The following is a 20,808-nucleotide window of genomic DNA, read 5'->3' on the forward strand; positions in this document are numbered from 1 at the left end:
TTAAAGTACTTAATATAAATAGCCTAAAAACTAGCCTGAATCCCAAGATACCTACCAAATAAATCCAAATGAAATTAATTTTTAAAAAAAAGAATCAACTTTTAAAATAAGTATCTGAACCCACCAATGAATACAAATCACACTCAACTTCCTTATAACTTACATTTAATGAGTATCAAGTTCTCTCTCTAAGCAATCTAGTTAATCTAAAGTAACTCATTTTAAAATATGAATTACATTATGAATTAGAATAAAGTTTTATTCCACTTAAGAGTGTCACTTTAAAAAATGTGCTTTATACACCAAAACACAAGCTTAACAAACATTTCTTAAAAGATGACAATTTTAAGGCCACATACTAGTAGAATTTTATTTCTAAGAAAAAATAGAAAAACAAATTTTATGAAAATCCTGTGTCTACATCAGTCCTGATGTCCTGTAGGCTGCGTCCACATTCCCATCACACTTCTCTAGAGAACAGAACTAACCAAGGCTTCTATCGTGACTCTTCTCAGTTAGCCATCCTGGGAACAGCCTGTAAAGCAAACTAGTATAGGTCAAAACATGGGCGAGGCCGAGCTAATCAGCAACCAGTGGCCGCAGCATAAACAAGTTAAACCACAGGCTCCCAAGAATCATGGTGCTCTGGAACAGGTTGAGTCATTCTTCCATAAAGACTGCACTGCAGGTACATAACAAAAGGTAGACATTGTCCCCAATATTAGTTAACACATAACTTTTAAGGTCAAGCATGACAAAAGCAACAATAGATAATGTTCTAGATGTCTTCATACAAAATTTCACTTAACCCACACAAGAACCCTGTAAGACAACCTTTATCCCACTTGCACACTAGTAAACTGAGTTAATGAATGTAAACACTGGGGTCTAAGTAAAGCATCTGGACACAGCACTGGAAAAATCACACCATATATGCAACAGACGAAACATGGCCAAAATTACAAAACTATTTTTCCCAATATATATATATAGCAAAACAAGTTTTTAAGAATACATGTCTCTTAATATGTACTAAAAAGACAAGCTTTTGACTGCCTCAAACAATTGTTGTGAACATTTAAACAGATGGCGTACAGTGTTGCCTGAAGAATGTTAACTTTATAGGCACTTCTGTTGCTTAGCAAACAAAGGTCTTCTGAGTCTTAATTACTATCTGCCTCCTTAATAGAGAAACAAAAGGAGCTGCATGGTAAATGAAAGATATAGCCATTTCTATGAAAGTATAGAAAATAATTTCAAATAGTGTCAACTCAAGTGTCTTCGGCTTCAGGCTCAGGTCTAGGTTGCTAGCTAGCTAGCTCACACACTATCAAGCATTTCTCAATGGAATTTAATTTCAAAACAACAGGTCATAATTATTTTTGTGAATGTATTTTAGCTACAGTCCTTCCCCCCAAAAAAAACCCAACAGGATGGGTTTTGTTTTATAAAGCTTGTCACTGTTTCAAACATCCTCAATACTTTACACATATAAATATCAGTCACTCCTTTCCTCTAAAAGAAAATATTTAAAACACAAATATTCAAAAGTCTGGCTTGTTTAATTCTATAAAATCTTCAAAGTCAAACTTTTTTTAAAGAAGAAGCACTGGGAAAGCTACTTTGCTTCTAAAAAATGATACCATAAAAAGCCTGTAAGAGGAATAACATGTGGCAAAGAAAATAATAAAAATAAAAGAACCCAAATCCCACAAATAGCAAGTTTAAACCTTTTCACTCAGAGCTCCTTGAAATTAGATAGATTAAAATCAATACAAAAAGTAGATATTTCACATCAAATATGCAAATTAACGATTAATGTCACAATGCTAAGAGCAAAGACACTATACCTTAGAGGTGATCCACTTGATCAGAACCAAAGCCAGACACCAGATCAATGTGATTCCCATTGGCTCAACCAAAAGCCCACCACATACTCTCTCCTTAAGGAGTCCGGTGAACAACAGCGTCCCAAGGCAGAAGAGGGGGGGACACTGACTGCCTTGAACCTCAGGCAGCTGCCTTCAGACAGTGATCACCTGACTCCTCTGGGAATGCACTGCCTGGCTAACCTTTCTGCTCAGCACATGCTTAATGCCATAACCCCACCACTAGTACAGAGCAGGAGAAATAGTACTGGAAGACAGGGAAAAGCTAGCTGCTCTAATAATCCCACAAAAGGTCTCAGGCTAGCCCAAATATGTCTGTAATCTTTGTTCTGCAGAGTATTTTAAAGCAATTTTCAAAAATGCTTGGCAAGGCTAAACATTTCCTCATTCTTTTCATGGAAGCCAGTTTACAAGCATAATACCGTCACACTTGAAAATATTAGAACAGTTTGCACTTTACCTCTGAGTACTGAATTTTTTCACTCTTGTTTTCTTGCACTATGGGATTACTTTATGAGAACAGTGGTGGCTGTAAATGTCATCTGGGCCATTTAACCTCACAGGTCACTCATTCTGAATTTACTGACAAGGTCATGTATTTTCACATAATAAAAGATATTTGTTCTCAAGTCCTAAGCAAGTCTAGTTCCTGTAATATTCAGGGTGCATGTCTTGTTCTTGTGATTGCGAGTGAGATGTCCAGAAACAAAGCTTGTCTCTCTTCATCCATCTTCACCACCTCCCGTGGCATCCAGCAAGTTACTTTTGATGAAGAGCCTCTCACAAAACTCTCAATGAAGAAATCAGCAAAAATTTATTAAGCTTCCGTTAAATAGTAGGCTCCATGTTAATGACAAGAATGTCTAAAATGATTGCAAACACGGGTCCTGCCCTTCAGACAATTATAGAGTCCACATTAACCAAACAGCTACAAAGAAACAAAAAGCCGCTAGAGACAAAAAAAGAAAAGAAAAGAAAACCCCAAACCTGAGTAACTCTAGTGCAGAGAGATGAGTCAGACAAGGATGCGGGAAGGAAACACAGGCCCCACGCAGAACTGTTGGGAGCCTTGTGCTAAAGAGGTTAACACTTTAGCCAATACAGTTCAGAGAGGTTAGGGGCTGGCCAGGCTGTTGGAACATTATTGCAGAGGCTCCAGAACGAGCTGACGACAGCTGGACTGACAGAAATAAACACTCAGGAGATAAAAGACTGTGTCACAGGCTTTGTACACAAGGAGACAAGATCATCTACATATCCCCACCTTACAAATGATAGTTAACATATCTGAACAGAATTCAAATAGTAATTAATGTAAGTTTTGTTATCCATTCATCCCTCAGTACAAGAGGCTTATTTGGCTTAGACAGAGGGAGGGAAGGGAGGAGGAGGGAGGGAGGGAGGAAGAAGGAAAGGGAGGAAGGGATGGAAGGAAGGAGAGAGAGAGAGAGAGAGAGAGAGAGAGAGAGAGAGAGAGAGAGAGAGAGACAGAGACAGAGACAGAGACAGAGACAGAGACAGAATGTAGGTCAGGGGATATCACTCAAGTGTCCAGATATGTGTTCTAACTTACAGGATTGAGATTGAATTCAGGATATTAGCGGCCTTCACACAAGTGCCTTTATACACAGAGTCATCTCATTAGTATTTAAAAGGACTTAATTCTGTACCTATCAAAAGTGAAATACGCATGAATGCATATCTAAAATATGGTTTTCCTAAATTGAAATTATTCATAACACAGAACCATAAACTTCACACATCTTGCTATAGCAAGACACAATAACAAGATGTAACATGCAAATTCTTATCTTTAAGTTGTGCAAGGATTACTTGTCATGAAACTAGGTTTGACTATTGGGGTCTTTGATGCCCTGCTCCAGTAAGGCTCCAACCATCAAAATCAAAGGGCAGAGGTTGAGCAGAGAGAACCTTGGTACTCTCAGTTCCCTACTTACGCACACAGAACCAGGCACCTCCACGATGCCCAGGAATTTGCCTCTTAGCACCGTCACACTTCTTGCCAACCAGCTGGTAATATGGCTCATTTTAAGAAGCCAAATATAAAATTGCTATTTTTCATACACCATTTAATGTTTAATGTGTCTTTGTTTATGGTGAACACATGAATTTACATTTTCTTTTCTTTTCTCTTTTTTTTTTTTTTTTTTTTTGTTGGTTTTTCAAGACAGGGTTTCTCTGTATAGCCCTGGTCACTCGGTAGACCAGGCTGGCCTCAAACTCAGAAATCCGCCTGCCTCTGCCTCCCAAGTGCTGGGATTAAAGGCGTGCGCCACCACTGCCGGGCCACTGCCCGGCTTGCATTTTCTTTAGAACTAAAAGAGAAGGGCTGACAGGAGAAGAGAAAGAATCAGGATTCAGGAACACTAAAAAAGAATAAGAAAGGTAAAGTCAAAGTCCTCTTATTTAAATGACTTCTGTTGGGATTATTTTTATCATCTTAAAACTCTAGTGGGCTTGGACATGAGAGCAGCCTTATTCCCTCCCCACCCTTTAGCCCAGACAACAGGGAGCCACATGTGGTAGCACACATCTGGAATCCTAGTACTCGAGAGGGTGAAGGATCGATCACCAGAGTCCAGGCTTGCCTGTGGGACACCAGGTTTTGCAAAAAACCACCACAAAGCCCTAAGCGTGGGACGTGGAGGTTGGTGTAGGGTAGGTGGTAGGGTGCCTTTTTGGTATGCATGTGGGTTTTATGCCACCATAAAAAATATCCAATTCATAGTGGGTTATCAGTGCTATGCCCTAACCATGTTGGCTCCAACCTGATTCTGGATCTCAATCCCAATGTCCACAAGGGCAGCTTTTAGTCAAGTGGAAAAAATCTGCTGGGAAACAGGACCAGGAACTAGGCTTTCATTTCTAACCCAGGCTAAGAGTTCGGCTCTCTACAATGGCCCTCCACTCCAGCACCCACTGACACTGTGAATGCAGAGACAGTCTAGATATAATCCTCGTTCTCAGAAAATTGCCTATGAGACTTGAAATAGCTATTAAATTTACAACTAAAATCACAAAGTCTTCATTGCTGATAACATCTTTACAATTTGAAATTTTTGCCCAATTTTCAGGCTATTACCTGAGTTTTTTTGTAAAATATCCTAAACTATCTCCATGACAGAAACCTAATGTCTTTCTAACTTTTTACTATTTTGAGACACATTTACTTAGTACTAACATATCTTGGTAAACTGTAAGGCTACCTGTCATAAAGGAAATACTTCCAATAAGGCCAAAGAGTCTTGTCAAGTTAGCTCCCTGCTTCAGTAATGCCTGGTACATTCTTTCACAGTGACTTCCCTTAGCCACGGCAAATCCTTAGTGAAATGCAGCAGTGCAACAAAAAAATCGATTGACAACTGCAGAAAAAATCAGGGCATTAAAACACAGCTAAACCTTCAAAAACAATCTTAGACTATAAACAGAAAGTGTGACTCTTTAAAAAGTCTTTTTGGGGTTTATACGATTAGTATTTGAAAAACTCAGTTACAAGCAGACATTATCCTTTTATGAGATGATCAATAAACACCAAAGTATGACTTTGATCACTGTTTCCTAGAACAGTGATCCAAGGGCTCTCTGTCACCCTGAGGCCACCTGTCTCTCTTGGCAATAGGCTTTCGCTATCCATGCAGAGACTCTGCAGGTCCCTCTCTTGACCAAATTAGGCTAACGTCATCTGCATTGACATCAGTGCCTATAATTTTGGAATCCTGCAGACAGAAATAGCTTATCACAGAGTTCTTTATATAAATGTGCTGTAGTGTCTTTAAAAAAAACTACAACTAAATTTATGATAGACAAGTGTGGACACTATCAGAGCGCCACTTTGCAGCCCAGAATGGTAACAAGTAAATAGAAGCGGGCTTTTTCTGCCTCTTTGACTAAAAGCCACAAGTTAACATTTTTCAATGGTACAAATTTCACAAAATAAAAATTTGGTGGGCTGGTGAGATAGTGCGGTAGGTATAGGTACTTGCCACGCAAGCCGGACCCGAGTTCAACTGCAATAACCCACATAAAGATGGAAGAGGAGAACAGACCGCAGAATTGTTCGCTAACCTCCACATGTACTTCCCATGTCTTAGGAACCCCCAAGCATACACTTTCTTTCATTGCTACTTCACAGCTATAATGTTGCAACTGAGCAGTGTCTCAATTCTTAAGACCAGCAGGAATATGTGTTTTCTGATGGTCACAATCCGCTGTTCTACATATATTAACAACTTTATATGAAAATGAATGTTCAAAAAATTTTAAATAAGTAATATGCAACTTTTTTTTTTCTGATCTCCAATGATGGACACAGCTATGGAACAAGACAAGAAGGCTGTACCACATGGATATGGAGTGCTTCCTCTTGGGGATATGTGCTTGCCTGGCAAGCACTCTTCCTAACGGGGGTGCAGGACCCACACACTGCTCTCATTTTGTTTGTATGGACACCATCGGAGACTGTGCAGCCTCAGTGAGATCCAGGTGCACTCCATCCGGCATTCTCCCGGGTTACTGTGCTAGCAGCCTGAGGCTTATAGCATGGCCTGTGTGTGGCCCCTTCGGTGTCCATGCTCTAGAGTTGTGGGATTTAAACTATTCTTACCCTGTTCAAGAGTTTGGCAGTTTTGGGTGACAACTTTTGGCTTTTCCATGATTTTAAAGTTATTATACGCATGAGATCAATAAGCAAACCTATAGACTATCTTGGTGTCACAAGACAATATTCTGTTGAACTGAAGAGTTAGCTACTTAGGAGAAATCAGGATGTCTTTACTCTTTTCATATGAAGAAGAATTACATGCTCATTTCCATGGAATATTGGGTTACAATGTGTCAAACTTTATAACGAGAATGACTAAATGGTCTTAGCTGACTGGCGAAGCCCCCACGTTACAAACACTTACACATTGCCCCACTGTCCTGTAGAGGCTTACCTTCTTATCTCACAGCTTTGTGACTTTTCCTTTAGTCAGAAGCTTATAGTCACATTTATTTGTGCTTACTCACTGTATGTGTATGGCCTTGTTACTTGTTTTTAAAGAGGGAACTGGCCTTGAAGTCCTAGGCTCAAGTCCTAGTAAGTCAAACTACAGGAAGTCACTCTACTGGTTCACTTCTTGAGGCTTTAAATTTCCGAAAAACAAACAACAACAATAACAAAACATACCTAGCATACTTAAATTCCAGATTAAACCAAGAGTTTGCTAACCGTGCAAGTCAAGGCACTACACTCATTATTAAGATAAGCCTCAGGTACCATCTCACCCCACGAGAGACTTCTTTCAATGAGACCTCCCTAGTTGTAGATTAAGAATAAACCAATTTAATTGTACCCGTAGTGTGATGAAGAAAACACTGTGGAAAAGGATACACAACAATAGCTGCTGCATGTTCCAAACTAAACAAGGCGCGGAGAGGTTTGAAAGTGTACCTGAGGCATTTTAATCCACAAATATCTTATCGTGAACAGTGGGAAAAGAGAAAGAAGGGGAAGAAGGAGGGCTGAGGAGGAAGAGACCATCAGCTCTTCACTGTGTTGGGCCTTAAGGACTCAGAGAGTGAAGGTACACATGTGATGTCAGTAAGACCGTGTGATGTCAGTATGATACATGCATGAGATGTTAGTATTACACAACCAATGTCAGTATCACAAATGCAATGTTACTATGACAGATGTGATGTCAGAATGATGATGTGATGTCAGTATGACACATGCGATGTCAGTATGACAGTGTGATGTCACTATGACAGATTTGATATCTAGCCCAATATTTTGTATGCTGAAGACACCAGGATAATGTGACATTGTCAGTTTTTCAGATAAAAGGGACCATAAAAAGAAGGTGAGATAGGCTCAGTATATTTAATAATCAGAAAAATGCTACCTGAAACCACAAGATGCGATTACTACTATTAATATATCCACAAAAGGTTAAAATAAAAAGAAAAGGATCCACAATATCTTGTGTTGGCAAGAGATGGCTTGAACACAAATGTTCATACTGTTTCACTCATCACACTCAAGACTGGTGACAACGTGGCCACCCATCAACCAATGAACACATACATTATGGTATACGGCAAAGGCACGTTCCTCAGTAATGCAATGGAGGAGAGCACAAAAATGAGTAACAGAGCCAAATACATACAATGAAAGAACAAACACAGGCAATTACAAACTTCTAATTAAAAGAAAAAAGTTAGAAAGCAGAGAAATAAAGGCTAAGAAAATTTCTACAGAACAACAGTAGTAAGGTGGGGTTCAGCAGCCAGTTCAGGCCACTGGGCACTCGGAGCTACACTGTTTTGGCACATTGTAACCCAACAGCCAATGAAAATGAGCATGTTTATCTGCAGAAGCAGTCTCAAAAGCATCATAAAAAGCCAGTTAGAACAGCAGGAAACATAAACATTTAAACCAGATTCCAGAAATCACAACTGAACAGCAATGACACAAACCTCATCGGGGTGGCTGGGGGGGTAGAGGGGACAACTACAGAGGAATATCCTATCTTGACTAAGAGGGTGGTTGTGTGGGTGAACACACTTGTTAAAATCCCCAGAATTGTGTGCACAGTATGTCCACAGGTACACAATTACTGTGTAAAGTTAAACTTGAAGTGGTGAAGTGACTGAGTCTAGAAGAGCAGTAAAACTTTTCTGTCAATCATATTAAGAAATTTGAATTGTATGCAAAGACAGAGTCATGAACAAGTTCAATTTTTTTAAAAAAATAGGTTCTACTATATGGGAAGAAGACTTCAGTCTGCAAAGTGGTCTGTAAGAAAGCTACTGCCTCACTAAGAGTTGATGCCCTAAGGGCAGATAGGTGGGACAGTAAGGGGCTGATTTGCTTGTGTATCTGAGGACAGCTAAGTTGAAACATCCATCCATCCTGTGCTGGTTACATAGGTCCAAAGGCCTGGGGAGAGCTGGCCTGGAACGGGAGATTTAGGAGTAACCCTACACTAACCAGAGCTGCATAGAGACTAGGATTATCATAATAAAGATGTCTAAATCAAAACCTTTACCCTCACAAACAGAAGGGGGGGATAGCAGTCTAAAACTTACAAATGGTTAATTATTCAAACTAAACAGCAACCCCCGGGCTCCATCACCCATCCTCTCTCATAGACATATTTGTAGATAATATTCCTGGTCCTCTCATACCTCAGCAGTACTAAGGCCAGAAAAGAAACTTGAAACAATCCACAAGGCAAGTGTTTCTATTGCTATGACAAGACACCACAACCAAAAAGCAAGTTGGGAAGGAAAGGATTTATATACTTCCAGATCACAATCCATCATTGGAGGAAGTTAGGACAGGAACTCAAGCAGAGCAGGTACTTGGAAACAGGAGCTGATGCAGAGACCATGGAGGATGCTGCTTGCCGGCTTGCTTTACTGACTTTGAACTCAGAGCTCTGCATGCGTCTGTCTCTTGAGTGCTAAGATTAAAGATGTATACCAACATGCTTGGGCCTGAGCTTTAATTCCTTTTCCCAAGATCTTTATAAGCACAGCCACTGTGCCTCAAGATCTAGATCACACACGTGTCCTCCATTTCTGGATTGTAGTTCATTCCAAATATAGTTATGTTGACAACCAAAAATAGCCATCACAGCAAGTGACAAGAAGGTTTAACAAATACCAAACTGAAGACTAGGGATGTGGCACAGTTTGCTAAATGCTCACCAAGCATGAGCTGGCTGGATTGTTAGCACTACATAAACCAGGCAAGGTGGCCTAAAATCCTAGCTCTCTGGAGCTGGAAGCAGAATGATCAAGACAAGGAATTTAAGGTCATTCTCAGCTCCACAATGAATTACACAACAGCCTGGAATTTACAAGACCCTGTCTCTAAAAACAAGAAACTAAAACCAAACACAACGCCCAATCAGCAAATTGACACCTGCACCCCATTTTAGATTCAGCACAGACAAAAATCTGGTTCCAATACTCCCCCTTTCCCTTTCAGGAGATGAAAGCAAAGTATACCAGCTAATATTAAAATTCTTCAGTTCCGACATGAACACTGATTTGCACAATGCTCAACTGTCGAGGCCCACACTGCCCGACTTGGGGGCCACTATGTCCTGCCCGAGCTGCTGCTCCGGTCTGCTGGTCAGGGTCTAGCAAGAGAGTGAGGGTGAAGGGGAAAGAGACAGAAGAATGGAGACAAGACAGAGGTTCTGATTGAGTCTCAAGTTTCCAGTCTCCTTTACTGAAAAGAAATCCGGGGTATTTATACGCTTTGCCACGTGCCTTGTAGGCGTGGATACCATGTGTGTCGTGTAGCTGAGGCCACTAATCAGCAAAACAACCTATGTGGGATAAACAAGATGTTTATCAGAGTGTGCTTCAGCTGTTGTAGGCTGTTGAAAACGAAGTCTCTTATCGGAGTATATGGCTCCAGATGGCTTCGAAGATGATAGCCACTTTCTGCTAGGAGTCGGCTCCCAACACCCAACTAAGACAAAAATCTGTGTCTTTATCATTTTTGTTATTTACTAGGAAGGGTGAATGTATCTATTTAACAAAAACTCTGAAAATATTCCAACATGGAAGAAGTTCAAAGAACTGGGTCTTATGGACGACAATTGCAAACCGCTGGGAACTGCAGAGACATCTTCTACAATGACTCCATGAACTCTGAAAACAGAACACTCAACAAAATGAGGTCCAGGCTGGAATGCAAGAAAAACACATCCACTGGCTTTTCCTCAGGCAAAAGCACAGGGTAAACCAGTATCTTATTCTTTCCAAATCTCTTGGGTAAATGAAAAAGAAAAGAAAAGGAAAGAAAAGGAAAGAAAAACAACAAACCCCAACACAGTCGAGGATCTGGCCAGTGTTTAGAGCAACCTGGTACCTAGTACTGATGGAGGACCGTGAACACTAGTCACAACAGATCAACTCCAGTAACTAGTACCAATGGAGGACACTAAACAGTAGTCACCACACTCCACACTCAGATAGAGCCACAATTAAATCACATGAACTTTGAAAATGACCATGTAGGGAAAATGGCACAAAATCATGAAAACTGGCAAACACACAAAACCAAATCAGTCCACTTTAGAAAAACTGATTTCAAAGGCAGTTAAGACAATCAGTAAATGAAATTAAAGAAGACTAAAACAATTCACGAGAAAACATTCAAATCAAGAATTATTTTCTCAACACCATATGCTTACATTAGAACAGGAAGCATATGATTGTAATAGTTTAATTTGAAATAGACAAAGAATTTAGAAGGCAAAAATAATGTGATTTGCATTGAAGTACATGGTGCTTCATGTTTTTAAAAGTCACTTATAATTACTATTCGGTAAAGAAATTTAAAAGTTAAATCATGTGGTAGTTTGAATAACAATGCCCCCATAAGCTCATATATTTGAATGCTTAGTCATAGGGAGTGGTACAACTGAAGAAGGATTAGGGGGTGTGGTCTTGTTAGGGTGGGTGTGGCCTTGTTAGAGGAAGTGTGTCATTAGGGGTAGGCTTTAAGGTTTCAGAAGCCCAAACTAGACCCACTGTCTCTCTCTCCCTGCTGCCTGTGGATCCATATGTAGAACTCTCAGCTACTCAACACTATGTCTGCCTGTACATAGCCATGCTCCCCCCATGACAATAATGGGCTAAACCTCTGAACTATAAGCCAGCCCCAATTAAATTCCTTCTCTTATAAGGGCTGCTTTAGAGAGATGGCTCAGTGTGATTAAGAGAGTGGTTAAGGGCTGTTCTTTCAGAGGACCTGAGTTCAATTCCCAGCACCCACACTGTGGCTTATAAACTTCTATGGATGGGATCCAATATCCTCTTGTGGCCTCCAGAGGCACCAGGCAGGCAAATGTACGCAGACATGCACACAGGCAAAAAATCCACACACAGAACAATACAATTAAAAAGATAAAAAAGAAAAAAAACGTTGCCTTGCCCATGGTGTCTCTGAACAGCAATAGAACAGTAAGTAACCAAGAAAATCTGTGTTATCTAATAGCAACAAAACTTTCTCATTAAAAAAATTCTTCTAAACAAGATTCAAGCATCCTTGCTTGTGCCTTCCTTCTCGTTTGGCTTCTCTGGGTCTGTGGAGTGTAGCATGGTACCTGTGTTTTATGGCTAATATCTACTTACAAGTGAGTACACACCATGCATGTCCTTTTGGGACTGGGTTACCTCACTCAGGATGGTATTTTCAAGTTCTATCCATTTGCCTGCAAAATTCATGATGTCTATTTTTGAAAGCTGAATAGTATTCCACTGTGTAGATGTTCCACATTTTCTCTATCCATTCTTCAGTTGAGGGCATCTAGGTTGTTTCCAGTTTCTGGTTATTATGAATAAGGCTGCTATAAACACAGTTGAGCAAGTGCTTTTGTGGGATGTTGGAACATATTTTGGGTATATGTCCAGGAGTGGTACAGCTGGGTCTTGAGGTAGAAGTATTCCCAGTATTCTGAGAATCCACCAAATTGGTTTCCAAAAGTGGTTGTAGAATTTTGCAATCCCACCAGCAATGAAGAAGTGTTTCCCTTTCTCCACACTCTCACCACCATGTGCTGTCTCTTGAGTTTTTGATCTTAGCCATTCCAATGAATGTTAAGATGGAACCTCAGTTGTTTTGATTTGCATTTCCCTGATGGCTAAGGACTCAGAACTTTAAGGGCTTTAAGTGCTTCTCAGCCATTCAAAATTCCTTTATGGAAAATTCTGTTTAGCTCAATATCCCATTTTTAATTGGGTTATTTGGGTTATTGGTGTCTAACTTCCTGAGTTCTTTCTAAATTTTGGATATTAGCCCTCTGTCAGATGTAGGGTTGGTGAAGATCCTTTCCCATTCTGTAGGCTGCTGTTTTGTCCTATTGACAGTGTTCTTTGCCTTACAAAAGCTTTACAGTTTCATGAGGTCCTATTTATCAATAAAATTGTGATAAGAGGCAGATAGAGGAATAGAACTGGGAGGCAGGGGGAATGTGGAGGGGAATAGGGGGAATGTCAGTGTGTGTGGGGAAGGGCAGAAGAGATGGCTAGATGGCCATGACTATGAATGGAAATCTGCAACTGACAGGAGTGAGGAGGTGGGGGCAACTCCAGGATGTAACAGAGACCTGGGATAAGGGAGGCACCCAAGAATCAATGGGGGTGATCTTAGTTGTAACTCACTACATTGAGGATATGGAACCTGAAGAGGCCACCAACTGTATCCAGATAGGAATCCCAGTGGAAGGGTAGAGACACCAACTCACCCACCAAACTTCAACCCAAAATATATCCTGTCTACAAGAAATGCACTCATTAGGGATAGGGCAGAGTCTGAGGGAATGGTCAATCAATAATCAGCCTAACTTGAGACCCATCCCATGAGTAAGCACCAATCCCTGGCAGCATTAATAACACTCTCTGCGTTGCAGACAGGAGCATATTGTCCTCTGAGAGGCTTCACCCAGCAGCTGACTCAGACAGATGGATGCAGACACCCACAGCCAAATAGTAGATGGAGCTTGGGGATGCTTATGGAAGAATAGGAGGAAGGGTTGTGGGCCCAGAAGGGGATAGGAACTCCACAGAAAGACCAACAAAGTCAATTAACCTGGACCTTTGGGGCTCTCAGAGCCTGACCCACCAACCAAAAAACATACATGGGCTGAATCTAGGTCTCCTCCCACATATGTAATAGATGTGCAGCTTGGTCTTCATGTAGGTCACAAACAACTGGAGAGGGGTGTCTTAGGGTTTTACTGCTGTGAACAGACACCATGACCAAGGCAAGTCTTATAAAGGACAACATTTAATTGGGGCTGGCTTACAGGTTCAGAGGTTCAATCCATTATCGTGAAGGTGGAAGCATCCAGGCAGGCTCGGTGTTGGAGATGCTGAAAGTTCTATATCTTCACCTGAAGGCTGCTATGAGACTACTGGCTTCTAGGCAGTTAGGATGAAGTCTTAAAGCCCACACCCACAGTGACACACCTACTCCAACAGGGCCACACCTTTTAATAGTGCCAGTCTCTGGGCCGAGCATACATATAACATCACACGAGGCTATCCCAAAAGCTGTTGCCTGTACAGGCTGCCATGTCTGGCCTCAGTGGGAGAGGATGCACTAGCCTTGCAGAGACTTGATGAGCTGGGTAGAGAGATACCCAGGGGGCGGGCACCCACTCAGAGAAGGGGTGGGGGTGGGGCTGATAGGGGAAGAATTGTGGGAGGGGGTGAACTGGGGGGGGGGACAGTGAGTGGGATATAAAGTGAATAAGTAAAAAATAAATCCCGGGAATTAGCTCAGTGATAGTGCAAGCCTAGCACTCAGTGGGCGTGGTTTTTCACCTGTACTGAAACCATTCATCCTAGAGACAAGAGGGAGAATGGGAGGAACTTTTCTAGTGGACGAGAGGATTTAAGTATCTGCTTATGGCATACAGTTTCTGTGTGGAATGATGACGAAGTTTAAGAAATGGAGAGTTGTGATGGTCATGCAACACTCTGGATGTACTTAATGGCAGGAAATCAGTTCCTAAAATGGCAGGACATGAAACACTGGTTTTAGGTTTAACCCAATAAAACATATATAAAATATTCTTTTATGTTCTTCAAAGTTTGGAATTCTCTTTCTCAGGTCTGAAATTTATGCAAACAATAAATATGCTCTTACAGCAGGAGCAAGAAGCACCGTTTATGGGCCATCTGATCACTGACTTCAATGCAAGGCTTCCTCTTCCTAGTCATGTAGCCTCTTAGCACTTGTAGAAAACATCTGTAAAACATTTCTGTACGTATGTATGCATTAAGTGTATGTTTGATGCACCTATGTTTGTACTTTTGTATGTGAGAGTGAGTACATGCATGCTACAGTACATGTGTGGAGGGGAGGACAACCTTTGGAATCTAAGGGTCAGTCTTTGCCGTCTATAGTGTATGTGTGCATCTATGTTTATGTACACCACGAGACACAGACCTAGAGGTATGTCCTATTCAACATAACAAAATATCTCTAAGTAAAAAGGTACTCTATCAGTTGACGGAGACAAATCTGTACAGACAAGAGAGAAAAAAGAACCCACCAAAGAGAACTAAACAATAAGCCCTCTCATCAGACGGCATGACTAACACCTCAGTATATAGCCTTTTCTTTCTTATTACAAAAATGATAGAGGACAACAATTTTCCTCTCGTGGCACAAATGTAACCCTATTGTCTTGTTTATCCTGAATACCCTACTGCCCCCCAATAATTACTCACAGCTTCCTGGACACAGCCTGAACATTATTACTGCCTATCTTTCTTCCAATTTATTCTCAATTTACAATAGATATGTACCCTGACTTGAAAGGGGTATCAATTTTAAAAACTCCAACATATGTATATGAAAAAGGTAAAATTCGATTACTTTTGGCTTTGAGACTATTTCACAACTTAACCAGAGAAGCTTATTAAAAAAAAAAACCAAAAACTGAAATAGGTAGTTTGATAAAACTAAAAGATTAGATTCATTTTATGGACAATAAAGAAACCATTATATATTCAGTGTACACACACACACAGAGATGAATAATACATACATAAAGAGTTCACCCCAATAAACAAACATCTGGGTTAAGTGACATCTTAAGCAAACGGACTGACAAGTACATGTGAAGCATTCCATTCAAACTCCTCAGAACACACTTTCTTTTCAGCAGCCCATGGATCACTTTCTAAAACAGATCATATATTGGATACAAAGCAAGTCCAAATAAGTACATGAATATTAAAATAATTCTGTCTGGCCATAGGAGAACAATCAAACCTCAAGAGAAGCTGTGGAACACAGAGACTCATGGGACTGAACAAGCACTGTTGATAATCAATGTCTCCTTGAGGAAATAAAAAGAAACTTATGAATGCCCAGAGTTGAATGAAAACAAAAACACAATATAGCAAAGTCTATGCATGTGATGAAAACAGCCCAGAAGTGGAAGGGCCTAAGACCTGTATTAAACACAGCAGAATGAGTTCATGATGCGCCTTAGGGTTTTGAAAAACAAGAACAAGCCAATCCAAAGAGAGCAGATGGTAATACCTGAGCTAGGGATAGAGTGATGAAATGGCGTGAAGAACATGGGTCCTTGTGCTCACAGACAGCACAGGGAAACAGAAATGTTAATTAAGCACACATGGTTATCTTCTCAAAGGAATAGATGTACACCCTGTTTTCTACCCGGAAGGCTGGCCATACATATAGTGACTTCTGCACTATCTGTACAGCCAGGCCACACCTGGCTCCCAGCTCTTGCATTTATCGTGGTCATTCTCCCCAGGCCCTTATCTTGAACACTGTTTCTCAGTCAATCTTACCATCCTTACAGGAGATGTCTCATGTACTTTACACACAGAAGCAGAGGCAATTGATAGTCTGGTGACCTTTGCCTGAATGACCCAAACCACATCAGATCTTCCCCCAAACCCTTAAGATGTCACATGTAGCCAATTTATAGAACCCATTTTTGTGGAAGAGGTCACATGTATTTTACAAAGAGTTTTGATGTAGTCATGCCTTAAGCTTTGTTACATGGAATTGAGTAATTATCACCAGGTAACTTTTTCCAAATTTTGCTTTATTTACATATGCCTAAAACAGACTGCCTAGGGTCAGACTCTAGAAGTTTGAACCAATACCTGTTATTGAGTCCTACTGAACTGAATTTCCTTCTTGCCGCATATGGATTGACACTCTGCCAGCTCTGGTGTTTGCAGAGACCCTCCAAAAAGTGAAGCTAAAAATCCACTAAGAATCAGTGAAAGAAAGTTGCTCTTTCAAGATCACCAAATTCTTATCTAATTTTAGATATATATATATATATATGTATGTATGTATATATATATATATGTATGTATATATATATATGAATGACCAAATTAATAAAATTAGGAGTAAAAATGGAGACATCACAACAAATACCAATGTAACTCAGAAAATTAAGACATACCTAAAATCTATAAAAACAGATAAATTTCTAGACACATATGGCCTACCAGAATTAACTGAGATAAACAGTGTATACAGATCTACAAGATTGAAATAATGATATATTTTCCAACTAAGAAAAGTCTAGCTGAGATGGATAATAGTAAATTCTCCTAGAGCATTAATGAATTGACATCAGTGGTCCAAGATTATTCCATGAAGTAGAAAAGGAAGGAATGTTTCAACATTCCTTTAAATAAGCCAGTATTACTAACACTAAAACCAGATAAAGACAGAAAAAGAAAATAGAAAATCATAAAACCAATCTTCCCTGCTGAACATAGTAAACATTTAAAATAATATACTCAGAATTTTAGTTCAAGAATACATGGAAAGATCACTCATTCCAGGGGTAGTTAAATATATGCAAATCAGTAAGTGTAGTAAATCACACAAATGGTCTTAAGGTGCAAACGCAGACTGTGATAAAATCCAACATCCTTCACTACAAAAAGCCTGATAAAAGGGGAATAGGAGGAACATACCTCATCATAATAAAGACCATATGGACAAAGCTACAGCCCGAATCACTCCACATGGCAAACTGCACAGCACTTCCACTGACATAATCAAGTAATGAGCATGGGGCTTACTTCTTCCACATATACCTGACATGGTACTGTGAGGAACCCAACAGCATATCAATAGGAGAGGAATTTGCAGATGATCTGATTCTAAACAAAAAAGACCCTAAAAGCTCCACCAGAAAACTGTTAGGTCTGATCTGATAGACATTTTAGCAAATGGCAGGATATAAAATTAACATAGTAGCTCTCTTAACCTACCAATAACAAAACATTAAGAAACCAGAACAGTCTCATCCAAAATTGCCTTAACCTCCTTCACCTTGAAATAAACCTAAGAAAGTGAAAGGCTGTGAGATGGTTAGCTCATGAGTGGGCGTGTGTGGGTCCTGTTGGGCTGTGGTGGTTCCTGCAGAGCTCTGGGGAGCAGAAGCACGGGATTTTGACCGAGTTCACTCCATGCAGTGCTGGGCAGACGCTATGGGGTCTGTCTGGGTGCTCGGAGATCTCACTCAGTCTGAGGTCCTGTTGGAGCAGGGCTTCTGAGAGAGGGTCTCCAGACGCAGAGAGCTGCAAAAGAACAGAGATGTGTGTGTGTGTGTGTGTGTGTGTGTGTGTGTGTGTGTGTGTGTCTGTCTGTCTGTCTGTGTAATACGGGCTGGGCTGGATCGGCAGTAGCCTAAAGGAATGAGGGGGAGGGAGACTCTTGGTTAAGACACTCGCTTGGCTGGATTATGGCTGACTCTACACTGGCTTGGCTGGATCGCTGGGTCGGCTAGCTTGGTTGAGCTGGTGGCCTCCATGGTGAGAACATAGAGAAGTCCTTAGTGGAAGATTAGGCGGCAATGGTGGAAATGGCTCATTAAAGGCCTTCTCCACGGTTCCACATGGCAGGGCCCCAAAGACATGAGGAAGTCCATGGTTTTAAAGGGTTTATTGTCATGGGGGTAAAGTAGATGAATCTGGCTGCACTCCCCTCTCCCCGCAAACTCAGGGCAGACCTGAGTTAAATAGGGAGGGGGGAGGGTCTAAGAAGGAATGCTTAATTGGCTACACCCTCTGGCTTTCAGGTATGTCATTAATATGGAGACCTCTTGAGGCTGAGGCCTGTAGTCACACCCTCTACCTGTGGAGGGGCTGGTAGAGGCGTTGCCCTATGTGACTGAAAGGCACTGATCAATGGAGGTCTTAGACTGCGTGTCAGGAGCCTAGAGTCTGAGAGCATGGCGAAATGTATTCAGTTCCTTGCACGGCCTCTGGCCATCTCTAGCCAGTGCTCCACCAGAAACCAAGCTATCAAGACCTTTACAATGAAAACTCTCATACTGGAGGAAGAAACTGAGGAAGATGCTAGACGGGAAGGAAGATCTCTTATGCTGGTGGATTGCAAGAATAAATAGTGTGAAAATGGCCACGCTACCATGTTGTGGAGGGGTCTGGTGCTTTTTGTATTCTAATGCTAATTCTGTTCTCCTGGAAGGGGCTGTGGACAAGGAATGAGTCATGTACTTAGCTGACTTCTTGTGAACCAATCCCCTAATGAATAAAGGAGCCAATCACTGGGCAAGGAGGAGGCAAGACTTCCTGGTTGGATGGAGGAAGAGAAGAAGCAGGAGAGAGAGGTTAAAGGTGGTTTGGACCGGATAGTGATAGAGGAAGATATAGCTACTTGAGTCTCCAGGTTTATGGTGAATCCACTAGGACTTGCCATCGGAGGAATTAGATTTATATGGCTTACAAGATTAGCACTCTAGTAGTTGCATCCATAGATTGAGTTACCCTTGTTTCTGAACTAAGTTTGTGTGGTGTTTTTCTTCTTTTGGCGACTTGACTGAGTTTAGGAGAGAAAGCAGGGGTTTGCCACATGTGCACCACAAAGGCCATGGGGGTTTTGAAGCATGAGGATGGCATGGTACCACCTGCCAGAGGGAACTTAGCAAGTTGGACAGAGAGATTTTGGAGCTCTGGTACCATGTGGCCTGCAGGTGCTGGGCATAGTGCGGGAACTGCCACTTGCATGTTTTCTATATTTCCTGAAACACTACCAAAAGAAACGCAGTGTTTATGTAATCCCAATGGAAAATTTAGTGCCATTCTTCACTGAAATACAAGAAAAAAAAATCATAAAATTCCTATGAAAAAACAAAACACTCCAAAGACCCAAAGTAATCCTGAGCAAACAGAATAATGATGGAGACATCATCTGACTTCAAGGTATACTATAGAAGCACAGAATAAACCCAGCAAGGTACTGGGCCAAAAGTGAACATGCTGATTTATGCACTGAATAGAGGACTTCACTTTGAAACCCAGCCACCAGGGTTTTATTTTTACCATATATTAATTATCTATAATAGTGTGTTTCATGACATGTTTGCACACATGTACATAATGTGATTATATTCATCTTCACTAATTGTTTCTTCCCAACTCCCACTATTCTGAGTGTGCAGACGTGTATCCCAATGAATTTCATCAGGGCTGCTTACACAAGCATGGATGAAAGGGAATTTACAGAAGCATGGCACCTTGCCAATGGCTACACCACTAAAGATGTCTACCTCCCCCAGGAACCATAAACTGCCTTAAATCCCTAAGAAAGGGTGGGCCCTTATGAATCCCTACTCCCTCCATGACTGGAGGGTGACCAGCCCAATCTCAGGCAGGTTTTATGTAGGTTATTACAGCTGCTTAAAGTTCAAGAGTGTCATGGACATATCATACCCAGAGGACAATGGCCCACAACAGTCACCCATTCTTACTTTTTTTTTTTTTCCTGCTCAATCTGCTGTGATTTGTTACTGGGTATTTCAGCCTTGAAGGAGATGATACGGCTGTCAAATTCACAGCTCAACATTCAAGTCATTTATTCTCAACATTTGAACCAATTATGAATCTGTCACTAACCACTGTCCACCACACACACACATAAAAGTGCTCCTCTGACCAACTTGTACAGTAACACTAACCTATGAGGTTAAGTATGATGGCTTGAGAGAGCATTTGACAGGCACATCCAGTTAGCAAGACAGCTGTAGCTTCCCTCGGTCATGGGCTTCTGACCAGGTTTAGTACCAGGCATGCATTCCCTCCTGTGGAACAGGCCTGGATTTCAGTCAAAGAGTAGTTACCCACACTTCACCTGTCATAACAGACTAGTTAGTAGTGCAAGTGAGCAGCTCTTGCCTGCCAGTGCTGTTATAGAATACAGGTTCAGAGTAGGACAGCTGATGACACTTCTCCTCAGCAGCACTGTCTAGCACAGCAGGAAGGGAAATTCTCCCTCAGTTCCAGCTTGACTTCTCTATGTCCTGTAACCAGAGCATGTATGTCTTCAGTAAAAGCATGCATATGTGTGTGTGTG

At 41.1% G+C, this 20,808-nt stretch overlaps 1 protein-coding gene across 5 annotated transcripts in view; it reads right to left on the minus strand.

Annotated features, from left to right (window-relative positions):
- Pde7a (phosphodiesterase 7A) overlaps positions 1-20,808 on the minus strand; it is a 92,116-nt gene that overhangs the window by 42,335 nt on the left and 28,973 nt on the right. Inside the window, exon 1 of one of the 5 annotated variants that reach the window (XM_076932166.1) lies at positions 1,851-1,950. The exons of the other annotated variants lie outside the window; for them this stretch is intronic. Within the exon in view, the coding sequence (XP_076788281.1) occupies positions 1,851-1,910 (60 nt within the window). The 5' untranslated portion in view covers positions 1,911-1,950. Of the gene's footprint in view, positions 1-1,850; positions 1,951-20,808 lie in introns of those variants that run through there. 5 annotated transcript variants of the gene reach the window in all.

This window comes from Arvicanthis niloticus, chromosome 4, assembly GCF_011762505.2.
Source record: "Arvicanthis niloticus isolate mArvNil1 chromosome 4, mArvNil1.pat.X, whole genome shotgun sequence".
NCBI lineage: Eukaryota > Metazoa > Chordata > Mammalia > Rodentia > Muridae > Arvicanthis > Arvicanthis niloticus.